The sequence below is a fragment of the Sylvia atricapilla genome, chromosome 5, assembly GCF_009819655.1.
Source record: "Sylvia atricapilla isolate bSylAtr1 chromosome 5, bSylAtr1.pri, whole genome shotgun sequence".
Taxonomy (NCBI): Eukaryota; Metazoa; Chordata; class Aves; order Passeriformes; family Sylviidae; genus Sylvia; species Sylvia atricapilla.
Genome location: NC_089144.1, coordinates 72,088,353 through 72,104,708, shown reverse-complemented (window position 1 = coordinate 72,104,708; position 16,356 = coordinate 72,088,353). Strand labels below are relative to the sequence as shown.

Here is a 16,356-nt window from a genome sequence, read left to right as displayed (position 1 = left end):
CTTGAGGAGCAATGACTCTGACGGATTTTGATTCTCAAGATGATTAGGAGACTTAAAACACAAAAACCCTCCTGCCACGAAGGTGCACTGTTGCTGTGCATTAAAACTAGGTTTCAAAGTTCTGGAGGGATGCTTGTAGGCATAGCTCTCTCAGGAGTGCTTGAATAGAGCTTCCCTACTTCTCTGTCTGCAATGGCCAGTTACCAGATCTTGACATTGGACAAATTGACTGGCTCTACCTCCAGCCTGCATCTGTCATGCACAATAGCAGTGACAAGCTCTGCCCTATTTCTTCCTTATTTGCCTCTTTTATTCAGGAAGTCGTATGTGATCTGGATGAAGAAATGTTCTCTTGTTGTTTCTGAGCTTCAGTTTTTCTCACTTAGTCTAGTTCTGGGCATCAAATATCCATCTGAATTCTGCAAGAACAAAAAGATCTATTGCTCATGAAGAAGTTTCTTCTAACTCTTTCAGTCTAAGTGATTCTACTCTATCAGGAAGAAATCCTGTATATTTTTAAAAAAATTTTAAAGGAAGCAGGTTTATTTTAAAAGAAGAATTGTTTTCCCCAGAGAGGAAGATGATAATACTGCTTGTGATATTGCTCTGCATAAGAAAAGCTGGTGAGATCTGCGTATTGAATCATGAACTATCTATCAAACCTCAGAATGGTATTGTTGGTTGTGTATTTCCAAAATAGCTGATAATGTCAAAAGAAAACACCTCACTTTTTTTTTTTTTTTTTTTTTTTTTTTTTTTTTTTTGGGTTTGGTTTTTTTTTCCCCCCTGCAATACTTATTCCTTATTTTGCTCAAGCAGTAGAAGTGAAGGCAAGATTCAGGTGTATGATTTAGTTTGATGTTCTGAGAAGAATGCAATTTAAAAAATGCTGCTCTTTCTTTAACATTTGGTTCTGTAAACCTCTTCCATGTTGAGTAATAATTTTTTCTGGAAATGACACCATTAAATTCACTGTCAAGAACAGTGGTAGATGCTGACCTTTAAATTTCTTCAGTCCAAGATGGATTATTTAGTTGTGTTTATATCAGCAGGGCATGAAGAGTCTTTTTCTGCAAATACCTACTAGCTACATTTCACCCTAAAAAAGCAGTCATGGAAACAGTGTCCAGATTAATTCAAAGCACATTTCCAAATTCTGTCAATCCATACTCCTGTGACTTTTTTAGTCCCAACACAATGCATGACAAGAAGAATATCCATACATTCAGACACTATGAATTGAGCCATTGTCAAATGAAGAATACAAAACCAATTGGCTTATTATGCTCAACTTATGCTCTCTTTAGATTTTTTCCAAGTTTCAAGTTTAGAAAAGATAGGACAACTTCAACTTGGTTTTTTTTTTTTTAAATAGTTTTATTTTCAACTGTCCTGAAAGCATACAGGAATGAAATGGTCTTATTACTTACCATTGTGCCCAACTGCCTCCCAAGGATTTTGTGGCACTACCTGCAAAAGAGCTCGAAAGACTGCAGGACAGACATGAATAGTTTATCTAATGTAGCTTTTTTTTGTCCAGAAATTTTTGTCCAGAAATTTTACGGAATTAAAACCGCAATTAATTATTACTGAATTAGAACCGTAATTAATTACTAATGTTATAAATAGTTAATTTATACATGGCTGTATTTTAAAATAAATATTGTAAAAGGATTTTAAATCATTACGTAAAGCTGGTGGTCTGTACAAGTATTATTAAAGGAAAATGGAAAAGATCCCCAAAGGCTTCTCAAATCAGTGTAATTACAGTTGCAGCTTTGTATCAAGAACCACAGGAGTCAAGGCATCCAACTGCTAATGATGTATATGCCACAGAAACAAACATTCCACGTATCCTTTGAAAACAATAGGTTGAATGAAAGTACCTTGCAAGCCAATTCTGCCTTACATGTTTCTATTTCATGTTCAGCTCCTTTGCAGTGATGGCTAAATGTTATTTCCTCTGCAGAATAATCTGTGATGAGATCAGACATCTTTTAACAATATTACTGTTGTTCACTTTCTCCTATCACTTAAAATATTTATCCTGTGGCTGGTGATTGAGCATAACTGCAGAGCACTTTTGTAAGATCAGGTGCATCAGAGAGAAGCCATTATTCTATAGAGACTGCAAAATGATACACTAGCTGCTACCCTAGCAGACATGGTATGTAGTGCTGTCATCCAAACTTGACTCAGCTGAGTATTTCTGCAGCATTTTTTGGTTTACCTTTTATTAGTGGTTTGTGTATCTCTAGTGATTTGAGACTACATTCCTAATTTTCATTAAAATTCCTCACTCACTTTGGTTGTTTGGTTCTAGCTGATACTGTCAGATTTCCAGGGTACTACGTATCCTTGTACATGTGTCTTCTAACAACAGGTGCATTGGACAGAAGGCCACAGTTTCACAGCTCACAGGCATGTCCAAAATAGTAGACTAGATTGTGAACTGTGAAGAGGCATATAGTGGTGGCAGCATATGGTCATGATTCAGTCATCTGAGGATTCTCTTAGTAGTCTGCTTTAATGAATCAATTTATGTTTTGTATTCCTTGCACTTGATTAAATTCCTGCTTTTCCTTGCACATGTATTTGGGTCGATGCATTGCACCACAATGACCGTGCCAGCCATAGTGTATGGGTGGGTTTTCTCAAAACTGAGAGCTGGCCATGTCAGCTGATGGAATTGGGTACTTTCCTAGTGCAGGCATACCTCTTGACATAGGTAGTGTCATCAGGATATCAGTTTTGTAATGGATATTTATTTCATCCGTAAAATAAGTATTTAAACAGAGAAAGGATGTGTGTTTGATTAGAGACAGCCTATTTTCTCAGCTCAAATAATAGAAATTGTTTTTTCTACTCTAGTAGCACAATAGTAGAAATGGAAAGAACACATGGTAGTTGAGGCACTGATTTGGTACAGAAGAATATGGCAAAACAGTGTTTCCAGTCAGTCTCAGAGCCTTGGTGATCTCTCACCAATCAACTATTTACTCTTCTGAGACAGAAATCTGCCTTTTGTCAGAAAAGCAAGCCTTTTTTCCGGTTGAGTTCAGAACAAGAAAATACTGCAGAATCACAAACATTCTTAGTAGGTTTAGTATTATTCTGTCAGGTTAGTAATATTACTAGCTGTAATCTCTAGTAGAGAGTAATGGAATTGAGCTGCTTTCCATTTGTTTTACTCATCTTGCAGCAAAGCAGTTGCATAGACAATTTGTCTGAGAGTTTCTGTCAACTTGTTTTCAAAAAGCCACGTCCCTAGATAAACAATGAACATGTATTTTTGCATTGTGTCATACCCTCTGTCTATTAAAAGATGTACCTGCATTGTATCTAGATTATCTTTCAGGACATTTGAAAAAAATAGGTTACCCTTTCTATGATTTTCTTGTCAAAGCTATGATATGTAGCAGAGTAGCAGAAAATATACTCAGAAAATACAGTTCAGACTTTTGTTCTCCTGGTCCCTTCTGATCAAGAGACACTATATCCCCTCTCAAATTTTATTATGGTGCCTAGAGTTATCCATGGGAAGGAGATGGGTGAAGGATTTACTTCATTAAAATGCAAAGCAATGCAATTACTCTCAAGGCTGATGATTGCAGTTGTAAATAGAGTTTTATTCTGAAGGATGCTGGTTGATTTTTGCTCCATTCAGATAGGAATTTTTGTTCTTGTCAGCGGAAGGAGGACAAGGAGGCAAATATTTATTGAACATGAAAATGGAAGACAGTCAGAGACTGAAATGGAGAGGCAAGGATGCAATAACAGCTTTTGACTAAGGCAGATAAGCTGTGTTACAACTTAGCCATATTGTTAAGAAATCGTGGTTTCCTCATCACTGTCTTCCTTTTATTTTCTTCTTGAAAGGTTGTCAACTGATGTTATATAAATGCTTTCTCTCTGCCGTTTGAGTACAAGCCAGAGCGAGCCATTACCTCGTCTCTGTGTGTGGCAAATGGGGTTGTTTTGAGCACATGAACCCAAAAAGATCACTGGCCATTAGAGGACTTCTGTCTTACTTTCACTGATCCATCCTTCAAAGCTGTCCCCGATGCCCTGGTGTTTGACAAAGATGATTTTTCTGATGATATGTTCTGCTCCCATTTTAAAATTTGTTGTTTAGCTCCACCTCCTGGCTCTTCATCTATGAAGAGGAGGATCTTTGGGAATCACAGAGCCTCGAGAAGGGATCAGAAATATTCTTCCTAGTTTATAATTATTAATTCAGGGGTGTATATGGGGACACTTTAGCTGAGGCAAAGCAGACTTTGCTGAGCCCACTCGTACCTGCTTTCAACAGAGGTAAATGTTTCGGTGGAGGGCAGACAATGGAATATGTGGATCATAGTTTCTGCTTTTTCTTGAGCTTTCAGTTTCCCAATTGTGGCAGTTTCAAGACAGGACAGACATCACAGAACAGTCTCTTTATTACTGCTTTCCCCCTGGTACTTCCTCAAACTCGTGGGGGTGGGGAGGTACAGCAGAAATCGTCTGACACTGAGACATTAAAAAAAGATCTCTGAGGCCTTGCAGAGGAGTCTTGTTTCATGCAGGGAGAATTACTTTGACTTTGTGCTCATCCTATTAAACAAGGAACTGCCCAAGAAGTAGAGAAATAGATCTGAGGCATCTGGATTTAAGAAGAACCATGTCTCTTCCCCGACAGCTGCGAGAGAAGAGGTAATGTGTCTCTCCCTGCTCCTGCCTCCTCACAGGTCTCATGTAACTCCTGTGATCTGTTTGGTTAATTTGGCTGCAAGTGATTTGGTGATTCTAAAAGGCTTCTTGTTATCGTAACTTCCCCACTGTTAGGCTGCGAGCTGAGCAGACCATTCCTTGTGCTGGAGAGGACTTTCTTCTTTTTGTGGAGGATATTCACCACCTAGGACATAGAGGGTCATTGTTCTCTTTATAGCTGCAAAACAGTTTCCCTTTTACTGGAGTTTATGATACGAGTGTTGGTGATATGACTAATTATATCTCTTGGTCTCCATAACCACATCCCTCTTCACAGTAAAGGGTAGTATTTACAGTATTGTGGGTGGTGCTAATTCATGGCATTTTCCTCGTACAGCAAACTATTGCAAGATGTTGCATCATTACTTCAGCATTTCAAAGTAATGCCTTGTGGGAGCCCCTGCTTGGGATATCCTCCTAGCGGAATAAACTGAGATGACTACCACTTTTGTTTTGTATTATCATTTAACATTTTTGTCAGCTTGGCATTTCTTAGATGATCTGGTTAAAAGTCTCTCTTTATCTCATTTGTTACTGTTTTTTCCTCATTCTAGATGCTTTTTTACTCGTGTTAATATAAATGTCCCTCTAACAACACTGAGTTATAAGATTGAAGCAAAGGTGAATTTGTGTGCTGCTTGTCAAAGTTGTTGCACCAAGGAGAAGGTAATAGAGGAAAAAGCACCTGCCAATCCATGTTTTTTTGTTGTGTGGATAGTACAGACCTGTAACATGACTGTGTGGTCATATGGTTGCTCGTTAGGTGTTCCTGCAGGGATGCTTGCTTCTCACTTCATATCCAGTTGTTTCTGGGATCTGCAAAGTTTATTCTAACCTTGCCTACTACCATGTATTCCTTCACACATTCTTGACATTTTCAAACAAGTATCTTCATGCTTGCTTCAGGTTATCTGCTGTGACTGGGAGTAAGTGCCAAGGTTGTAGGTTTGATCCCCGTGCAGGCCTTTCATTTAAGAGTTGGACTGGGTGATCTTTGTGGGTCCCTTCCAACTCCAAATATTCTGTGATTCTTTGATGCATCTTACCTGCTATGACTGGGAGGTCTGTCTCGAAATATTTAATAGCCTACTCCTTTTTTTCCAAGCCTCTTTAAGAGTTTGCTTTATTGTGATGTTTACAAGAAAACTTGACAACCTTTTGACAGCTGGTATAGGCACCACGAGTTTTGATATAGAACAATTTTATGCTTTTGTTTCTTTGTTCTTTGTCTGTTTGTGCTTATCCCTGTGTTTCTTTTCTTATATGTATGTGGTACATTTTACACATCTTGCACAGAGTGTAAAGTTCTTAGGATTTAGCTTTGTGCTGTCAGTTTCTACAGCACCTCACATGGCAAGCTCTTCTCAGAACTGTTTCCTATTCCCTTCAGTAATGCAGTAATAATAGCAGCATAAATCATGATATATAATAATCTCCTTAGAACAAGATCTACAGATGCAGAGTTCTTATTGTAAATCTCCTAGATTAAGGAAGGATTAACAATGCATCCGCAGCTGATCACATTTCTCAGGAAAAGCTTAGCAGTTCAAGTGTTTGTTTTGTCGTCCTGTTCCTCAGGCAAGCCTAGGAATGAGAGGGGTATTTTTCAGGTGTGATGGATCTTCACAATGGTCACTGACTTGTGCTGAACTTACTGAAACTTAATATCTCAAGATCAGACCTCCAGAAGAAGAGAATGACACCATGAGTTTTTAACATCTCGGTTTTGATACTAGAAAATGTGATATTGCCTATCTTTGCTCTGTGTGGCATAGGATACCTCAAAGGCTATTATCAGTATAAGTAACCTAAAACTTCTGTTCTTGCTTCACAGTGACTTTGACCAGCTTCCAGATGATGTACCTGTTTCAGCTAATATTGCAGATATTGAAGAGAAGAAAGGCTTTACTAATTACTATGTAAGAAGGGAGATTTATTCTGCCTCTATATGCTTTCACCTGTGACTGGTTTGGTTGTGGGAAGCAAAATGCAGTCACTCTGGTGTAATTGCTTTTTGGCATGAGTAGTTCCATGTGGAAGACTTCTCAGTGCTTCAATGAAGTGTAGCTTTCCAGATTCAGTCTAAAATTTTATTTTCTGAATGAAATATGGGAGATATCCTCTAACATAGTATTTCTTTCCTAGTATCTGATTTGTTTCCTGTTGGAGCACCATTGGTGTACCATTGGTGAAGATAGTGGGAAAGTAATTCAGAGATAGAAAAACAGAGTCTTGCTTCATTATTCCATGGTACTGGCAAGTTAGGATGCTCCCATCTTCACAGGACATAGCATATTAAGACACAAAAGAGCACATAGTAGGAAAAGTAGGGAAAGGCACTAAGATTTTCTGAAGGTTTGAATATGACCAGCTCAGTCTGACTTCTGCTGAAGACATTGCTCATAAAAACCTTCCCACTGCAGAATTCAGATTTTACTGTGGAATAGAGTGATATTTGGTTGCTCTGTCCTTATGTTTGCTGAAGTATCTGGCTGCAATGTCACTCAGAGTTCAGTGCATGGAAATTGTGAGTTCCTTTCAAGCAAAGCAATTTTGTCAAGAGATAAATAGCACAGTGTTGAAGGAGGTCAGACCAGAATTTCTGCAATTATGTGCATTAAAGTCAAAAAGAAGTATGAGTGCCTTCAATTCTGAAAATCAATTCATTGAGATGTCTGTCTGTCACTAGATTTAGATGTCCAAGGCATTCTTATTGTAAAATATTTGTATTTGTCTCCCTAATGTATTTTGTTTGTCACTGAGGGAAAGTGTGCAGGCCTAAAGTTGAATCTAGTAATTCCATGTTTCCTTTTAAGATTATATAATATAAAGCAGCCACAGGGACATGCTTCATATGCAAGCTAGACCCACACAAATACCACACTGGTGCTACCTTGTTGTTTCCTAGTTCCTGTAAGTAGCAGATGCCTAACTGAAGGCTTACTTTTCTCTCTGCTCCTAAGAGAATATTCCCACTAATGGAGCACTGATCTTATGTTCCTATTTTATTCCTCACATTCGTTTGGTGAGTATTTATAAGAACATCAGCCTGAATCCCTCTTCTCTGTTTCAGATGTTTGTCATTGAGGTAAAGCTTAAAGGTGGTGGCAGATACCTCATTTTCCGGCGCTATCGTGAGTTCTATGCCCTGCACACCAAACTAGAGGAGAGATATGGGCCTGAGAGCAATAACAGCCCATTTACCTGCACACTGCCTGTACTGCCAGGTGAGCTGTCAGTACCAAACCTTTGCATAATTAGCAGCTTTCCCAGCTCCAGGCTGCCCTAAAGAGGAATGCAGTGAGAAAAGTAGTTGTGACAAGAAGCTCATTCCTGGCTATGGATGCCAGAGATGTCATGTTCCATTGACAGTCCCTTCACTTGTGGAAATTTAATTTAGAAACCTAAAATCCTCTAGAAAACATGTAAAACATGTAAATTTTTTGAGCTTCTACTTCCTCCTGATTGCTTCGCTTCTCTGGCAGCCTTTTTTTTTTTTTTCTTTCCTCCAAAAACTGTCACAGGTTTTATATTTTCCAGGAAAAGTTTTTGTTGGTGCCAAAAAGGAAATTGCTGAGAACAGGATTCCTATCCTAAATGTCTACATGAAGGTAAAACTTAATTTTAAAGTAAAGAATGCGCTGATCACTGCAGATACATAGTCATTGAAATCAACTAAGACAGACAGTTCTAAGGATCTGCTTATCTGTGTGGCTTTCTTGAAGACAGAGGGCCCACACTGTGGTACAGCTTGAAGTCCTCTTCTCCAGGTTGTTCAGACTGTAGTATCTGCTGGAGTATGAAGTTCACAAAGGCTCACTCCCTGTCTTCATATACAGATAGATATCCTCACCAAAACTCCCCAAGATGTATGAGGAAATGGGGAATCTCCAGGTGTTGCATGAATACAGGGTTGGTGTGTGCATCCAGGGGATTAGGAGAATGGTGCAGGGGTTGTGCTTTAACCCCACTCACCATCTAAATACCACACAGCCTCTTGCTCACTCCCTCCTCCCCTAAGGGAATGGGGAGGAAATTGGGAAATGGTAAAACCCATGGGCTGAGATAAGAGCAGTTTAGTAAGTGAAATAAAGTAAAATATAATACTAACAAATAATTGTAATTAGAAGGGAGGTAACTAAAGAGACAGAGAGAAATAAAACTAAAGAAAACAAACAAATGATCCACAGTACAATTGCTCACCACCTGCTGACCAATGGGCAGCCAGTCCACTGAGCAGTGATCAGTGGCTCCTGGGCAACTCCCTCCATTTACATACTGGCCATGATGTCCTGTGGCATGGAATATCCCTTTGGCTAGTTTGGACCAGCTGTCCTGGCCATGCTCCCTCCTAACTTCTTGTGCAGCTCCTCACTGGCAGGACTTGGAAACAGAAAATCCCTTGGCTTAGACAAAGTCAGCTACCAGTTTGAAACAACTAAAACATCTGTGTGTTATCTCATTATTCTCATGCTAAATCCAACACACAGCACTGTACCAGCTACTGAGAAAAAAATTGACTCTCTCACACCTAGAATCAGGACAGGTGGGCTTCTGAGAACACCTGAATTACAGTGAAGATGCAGCACGCATCAAGAAGAGATATTCTTTGTGTGCAGCTTAACTGAAGACCTGAACTCCAAATCAGTAAAAGTCTGAAGCACTGAACTCCAAATCAGTAAAAATCTGAAGCACTGGCCAAGACTTTCACTACTTAAGATTTCCTTCTTTCCGCAGTCTTTCATGTTCTGAAGAGAAACACAAAAACCAATTTACTCCTGCAGTAAATGAGGTACAAAAAAGAGTGAAGCAATGCACTGGCCAACTGCAGGAGTAAAGAGGAGAGACTGTCAGCTATTCAGCTGTGTCCTGCTGAGTGAGAAGGGAGATTTCTGGCAGTAATAAATATCCTTCATGATCCTCCTGTCGGTCAGAGAGGCATATTTGTTACATGTGAAGAAATAGAGAATTGGTCTCTCCCACTGTTACACTCTGCTTCCTGCTCTCTCTTGGCACAGAATCTACTCTGCCTCCCTGCTTGGGTGTTGATGGATGAGGACGTACGGCTGTTCTTCTACCACTCACCCTTTGATGGTGAGCAGGTGCCTCACAGGCTGAGACGGCTCCGCCCGCGGACACGCCGAATGTAAGGGACTGACGTGTGGTTTTCAGCACGGCTTGATGTAAGAGATGCTGTCCAGTTTTGGGGGGAGAGAGAGATGAGGATCAGCACTGTGTTTTCCACGTGAATCTGTGAATCCCTAATATGAGAGTCTCTGTGGTGGAGTGAATACAGAGTATTTCTCGTTTTCAGTAAAGATTTTTAAAATGGATGTAGTACTTGCATTAAAGGAAAATTCCAAAATTAGAGTATACCTTGCTTTTTAAAAATACTGTCCATCTCTATCTGCCTATATTTCTTTAATGGTAATCTCTATTATAATGTGCAGAATATACAGGCCAAGCTTAAGGACATAGTCTTGCACCACTGAAGTCACTGTGAGTCTTGGCACTGCATTCAGTGAGATCTGTTCAGACACTAAATGAAACTGAATACTTAATTTGTTCCTGTCCTTTGTCTAAACAGGGGCCTGTCCTACATAGCAGCATTTACACCCCTTTGGAGAACTGCTAAGTAGATGTCATACTTCATTACCCTTCAGATAAATTAATTCTCCTTTCAGCATTCCAAAGATGTACTTGCTTCCTTTTCACCTACCTCAAACAGTGCAAAAACTGCATATGTGTATGATGGCAGAGTTTCAACTAAATGCCATAAATTCTAGAAACAATGATGCCTAGAAGGCAGAGTAGGGGGACTGAGCAGTGCTGTGGAAGAGAGGTCTAGAATACTGACTGTATTGAAAACTCCATCTGTTCTCAGCAGAAGACACCATCAGATTGTTACTGCTCTGCACTGAAACTGAGAGAACTAGGGCAGTGTTGTTGCATCCATATTTATTTACTTCAGTGCTGCACACAAATTCTCATGCAGTTTCTCCAGTGACCTATGGCTTACATGCCCCTTAAATTGTAAAAACACAGACACTGCCCTACTGACTGTGTAGCATTTTCAATGACTTAGAAGGATGTTTACCTTCCTGTTGGCTCATTCCTTTGCAGTAAGAGCATTTCAGATCAAGTGCCTGTTTTTGATCGCACTGCAGCTCCGCGGGCTGAGGTGAGTACTCTGCACAACCTGTCATGGGACAGGAGATTAAATCCTGTTTTACTTTGGTGCCTCATCCATCAAGTTGCCTTTTTCAATTAGAGCTTGGGGGAAGAAAGTGAAATCAACAGAGAAAAACAATTGATTTTAACAACAGGGAATGAAACAAAGGGTGGAAAGAGGTGTTCAGTTCCTCATCACTTGAGTAATAAGAAGGTCCACGGTGAAATCAGAATGACAGGAGATTCAAAACTGAGGCAGTAACAGCTTACTGCCAAGTGGTCCTCATTTGCATAGCACTGCCCTTAAGTTAAATCTAAAACAGGCATAAGCTTCAGCTTCATTGACTTCAGCATATGTTTAAAAGCTTTGCAGGTGAGGCATCTTAGTATTTTCTGTAACATAAATGTTCTACTGAAAAATGCCCATACTCTTGTCTTTTGTGGTATATTTTCTCAGTATTAAGCACATGAGACTGATTTGTAACCAGCACTTGTCTGAGCAGGGTCTTGCTTTCTGAAACATGTGACTTTGCCATATAAGATTAAAAGCCCCATGCATCTGCTTTGAGGTTTGTTGGGTTTCTTCTTTACATAGAGAATTACAGGTCTTGGAACAGTCATATCTCTTGGGCTTTATCTATTAATTTATTAATGTTGAATATACTTACCAGAACTTTTCAATAGGTGAAAAAAGGCTTTTGAAAGAGCAATTAAGTAGACATATGAACCACTAGTACAACAGTAGCCATTGTTTTGTTTGGTTTTTTGTGTTTTTTTTTTTTTTTTTTTTTTTTATTAGGAGAATCCTTGGCATTAACAAAACTAAAAGAACTACTGCAACACAAAATAAAGAACACCTTCTCATTTTGCTCCTTTAAGAACATTTAAATGGCTACCGTGTTCTTGAAGGACAATGGGGGAGATGTACATTTTTGATAACTCACCCACTTTAACTATCCAGCCTTTTGTTAGTGTGGTAGTATGTATTTGTCTCTCTCGATTTTTTTGTGTGTGGGGGGGTTTTTTTTGTTTGTTTGGGTTTTTTGTGGGGTTTTTTTTGGTTGTTTTTTTTTTTTTTTTTTTGTGTGTGTGTGTGGTTTTTTGTTGTTGTTGGTGGTGGTGGTGGTGGTTTGTTTTGTTTTGTTTTGGTTTGGTTTGGTTTGGTTTGGCTTGGTTTAGTTTGGTTTTTTCCACAAAGAGGGCATCTAAATTCCATTTTAACACCATATCAATTTCCCAGGCTTTCCCAACTCTCAGTTCAGCATACAGACCTGAAAGCTAGATGTAAAAGCAACAGTTAATTACCCTTAGGTGGACCTGACATTTTCTGAGCTTGAGAATTGCTAGCTCTTCCCACGGGAAACTTTTCAACAGTTTTCTTTTTCCCAAAACAACCTTGTGTAAACAATACTGCTTCCCCATAACAACAGGTGTTGTTTGCTATTTCTGTTACTTAGCCAGTGGCAGAGGTGTCAGTCCTATGGACCAATAATGTGTCTTCTTAGCACAGCATGTTATAAAAGGGCTGAATGAATTGTAAATAAAGCCTTCTGATTTCTACTGCCTCCTGACTGGAGTCAAGCATCTTTATTTCGTGTCCTGTTGCAATACTCTTAAATTAAGACACAACATTTCTGCAATTTTTTTAAAGACTCTTTGCGATATTTTGCAGCAAATCTAAAAGCTGTAAAGCTGCAATGAGAAATAATAAATTTTTTCAGTTCTCAGGATTTCAAGCTGTCAGGTCTGTTGTCTTACTTGCTCTAAAGTGCTTTCAACTTAGGTATATATTCATTTCTCTGGTGCTCCGGGTTTTGCCACTTTAAAAATCCTTGTATGTAGCTCTCTCAGGGCCATGTTTATCCTAGTGCTTTCACTGCTTCTGCAAAGCAGTTTTGTGTGTGTTGAGGAGAAGAGATTGTGAGAACTGCAGGCTAGGGTCAAATATATGTGACCTTATCTCAGAAATACATATGTGATGACAAAGTGCGTACTGTCTTGCTGCTTTATGCTTTCTCCTCAAGAACACCACAGAAAGATTTGCTTTTGTAATTCTGTGAATTAATAGTTTTGAGGTTATTACTTTCCACAGGCGCTGTTTGATTTTCCTGGAACCAATAAACTGGAACTCAGCTTCAAGAAGGGAGATTTGATCTATCTACTCAGCAAAGTAAACAAAGACTGGTTGGAGGTAAGACTGCAATAGAAGTACTAAATTATTAGCATACCTTGTAATATATGAGTAGAAAGGGCTCTCCTGGTCCTTGTGACCTGCCTCTTCCTTTCAAGGAGAAACTATATTATAATCAGGTCTTACTGTCAAGAATAAGTCCTTGATTCCAAATTAGTAATTGTTTGGTTCCTTGATGGTTTTTAGCTGACAAAATTTCTGCTCTCCAGACTTCAGTTTTCATTTGCATTTGCTTCTGCTGGAGTGTTTTTAAATTCTTTGGAAGTGATTAGAACACAGAAAGGACACAGAAAGGAGATGGAAACTCCATTTCAGTCATTAATTGTTTTCTTGCCTCAGGGTGAGTTGATGTATGCTTCATGCTTCATACCACAACACACGTCAGCCTGATTAGAGAGAACTTGGGTAATGCAGCAGTGTTCTGAAAAAAGGATGAGGGGGAACATACTGTGTGTTTGCTGTTACAATATCTCTGCTTGCTCAAACACCACAGCCTTCCTTGTTAACCATCTGAATTTCATTTTTTACACACTGTTTCACTCCCCTGCCTGGTATTTGACTATGTAGTTGTATAATCTTTTTGTAGGCATGCCATCAGGTCACTTCCATAGAATTTCTTTTCTTGATTACAGTGGAAAAATTCTTGTTATTTTTTCTATGAAAAATAATTGAATTCCAGAACCTATTGCCTGTGGCCAAAATGGCATGGTTTTCTTGATTCTAATATTTCCTATAATTCCAGGGAACTGCTAATGGTGCCACTGGGATTTTCCCATGTGCTTTTGTGAAGGTCATAAAAGATTTACCACAGCAGGAGGACACAGTTAATAAAGTTCGCTGTTATTATTATGATGAGACCGTGAGCACTATCAGGTAGTAACAAAATAGTCTTCCAGTTTACTGCTGAAGAAACAGCAACAATTCTCCTGTCATTATGTGTAATGATTAGGTGTATTCTAATTACAGGGATATCTCAGTGGAAGAGGATCTGAGCAGCATTCCATCTTTCAAAGATCTAATGGAATTGATGAGGTACAATGCAAGTGCTTGGTTGTATATTTGATACTTAAACATTTGTCAAGTTCATTCTGTTTCGAGATTTTCCACATTCTACTTGGTCACCACCATATTCTCTGTATGAAATACTTTTCAAGTGTCTTGAAGAAGTTGCATTTTTACTTGACCCATGGCTGTCTGTGCAGACACTAGTCCTTGGGATTCTCAATGAGTAAGGAATGATACACACTTCTGACTCAATTGTGATGGGTAGAAATTTTCCATTTCTTGTACTAAGATAAGAGCCATACCCCCATAAAAACATCTTGTGTCTAGTACATTTCTTCAGGATATAGGACATGGCCTTCTAACACTCATTAAACCAGTGTTAAACTAAATTAATCTGGTGTTGAACAGCAACAATTTAGAACAGTAAATATTGGTAAGAGAACACCTGTTCTAATATTATTGCATTCCTCAGAAAGACCGAAAATAAGTAGGCAAAAGTGGGTAGTAACAAGTCAGCTCTTTTGCATGGTAATTCTATCAAACACACAGATTAATTGTACCGTTTATGTGGTGTTACTGGAAATGGTTCTTGGTTCTGATGGATTTCTTAGCTTAAACACAACACAGCATGAATGTGGCTGTATGATTTCTAGCACTAGCTGTATCAAGAAAGCCAAGACACCCACGGCTTTGTGTGGCTTATATCAACATTAATTAGATTGTCAGTATATTGTTCATCATGTAGTACCTCCCAGGAATTCCTTGATTTCTGGGGATCAATCCATTTCTTTCTCCCAGGCAGGAGTTTAACCAAGATGACATTGTTTTGAATTACCGGGACCCTGATGGTGACCTGATCCGCTTGCTGTCTGATCAGGATGTTGAGCTCATGGTGTCTCAGAGCAGAAGTCCCTCTGAGAAGCACTTTTTCCCTTGGAAGTTGCACATCACTCACAAAGATGACTTGGGTGTCTACAACACTAGTCCAGGAACAGGTGCTACTCAAACAGTAGGAGCAATGTAAGTGCTATACAGATATCCCTCTCTGCAGGCAGTTTCCTTCAACATGTCTTTGAAGTGTCCTTGAAATGAGTAATTTTTAGTAATATATTACCTTTCAGCATAAAATCTGTACTTTGTTAACTTCTTCAGCTTTTTAGCACTCGTCTGCAATGGAGACACCTACATAGGGAACAGAGAAGGTGAGGAATAGACAAATAAAATCATGGGCCATGTTCACAAAGCAAGCCCTCAGACCTGCTCTAGTCTCTGTTCTCACTCTCAAGGCTAATTATTTGTCCAGAACCTCTTTATAAACTTTTCTTTTTTTTTTTTCTAGACTCCCATAAAATTCTCTTCATTTGCTGATCTGAAGGTTTGTGTGCCAGTGTGTAATTATTTCTCTCACATTGGAGTCTGACTGTGCATTCAGAGTTTGTCCTAGGAGCATCAAGAAAACTTTTTTGGATTTCAGTGAAGAAATTGCAGCCCATCTTAGCTTTCTTCTTTTCCACTGACCAGTATATGGAATTCTGTGAATCAAACCTGTGTACACCTGTGATGTTCCTTATAGACCTTTATATAATTGTTTTCATGTTCTGGGAAAATGTGTAGAATATCTATCTACTCAAACAGCAATTTCTTCTCCAATTTCCGCTTTCTGACACTGCATTTCAAAGTAGAACTAACAAGAAATTACTGCATCAGATTATTCAACAAATAAAGTTAAATATTAATTTGTCAGTTTTTATTCTAAAGTGGGTTTTTTTTTTTTTGGGCAGGGGGGAAACTTGTTGACATTATTTTGCTAAAAGATTACAAAATGTAACTTCCTGCTTCAGATGCATTGTAGCAATGCAGTTTAAAAAGGAGATGAAGTAATACAATGATTGTGTCAGTGATATTGCACGTTGTGATACATAAGGAAAAACATTATAAGTTTGTAACCTAACGACATATATGGCATGCAGGACTTCTGGTGTGCAGGATTCCTTGTTGCTTGTTCCTGGAGTTCAACAGAGCAAGGAGCACTGAGATTTTCGGTGACAGATAGATCCTGTGGTGTAATAGCAGCTCAGCATGTCTCTCTCCAAAGGGAGGAACACTTTCAATGAGAAAGGAAAGGGAGGGAAAATGTCTGCTTGGAAGCAACTGTCTTCTTTTATAAGGGTGCTGGAAGAACATAAACACACTGGCCTCTGAAAATCAGAGCAGAATGATCCTCCTCTGCCTTCAAACTG

General features: G+C 39.0%; 1 protein-coding gene across 1 annotated transcript; it reads left to right on the top strand.

Moving 5' to 3' along the window:
• Nucleotides 1–4,252: 4,252 nt before the first annotated feature.
• On the top strand, nucleotides 4,253–15,866 carry NCF4 (neutrophil cytosolic factor 4). Its single transcript, XM_066320168.1, has 11 exons — nucleotides 4,253–4,692; nucleotides 6,584–6,668; nucleotides 7,823–7,976; nucleotides 8,290–8,360; nucleotides 9,768–9,895; nucleotides 10,873–10,930; nucleotides 13,013–13,111; nucleotides 13,854–13,984; nucleotides 14,078–14,143; nucleotides 14,915–15,136; nucleotides 15,456–15,866. Exons 1-11 carry the CDS (start codon nucleotides 4,661–4,663, stop codon nucleotides 15,463–15,465), a joined length of 1,056 nt encoding a protein of 351 aa, XP_066176265.1. The 5' UTR covers nucleotides 4,253–4,660; the 3' UTR covers nucleotides 15,466–15,866.
• Nucleotides 15,867–16,356: the final 490 nt, after the last annotated feature.

Excerpts from the sequence above, each read along its gene's own strand:
- NCF4 (XM_066320168.1), top strand. The coding sequence starts at position 4,661 with ATGTCTCTTCCCCGACAGCTGCGAGAGAAGAG. Across the intron at positions 4,693-6,583 it reads CGACAGCTGCGAGAGAAGAG|TGACTTTGACCAGCTTCCAG; the intron begins GTAATGTGTCTC and ends CTTGCTTCACAG. Across the intron at positions 7,977-8,289 it reads CACACTGCCTGTACTGCCAG|GAAAAGTTTTTGTTGGTGCC; the intron begins GTGAGCTGTCAG and ends TATATTTTCCAG.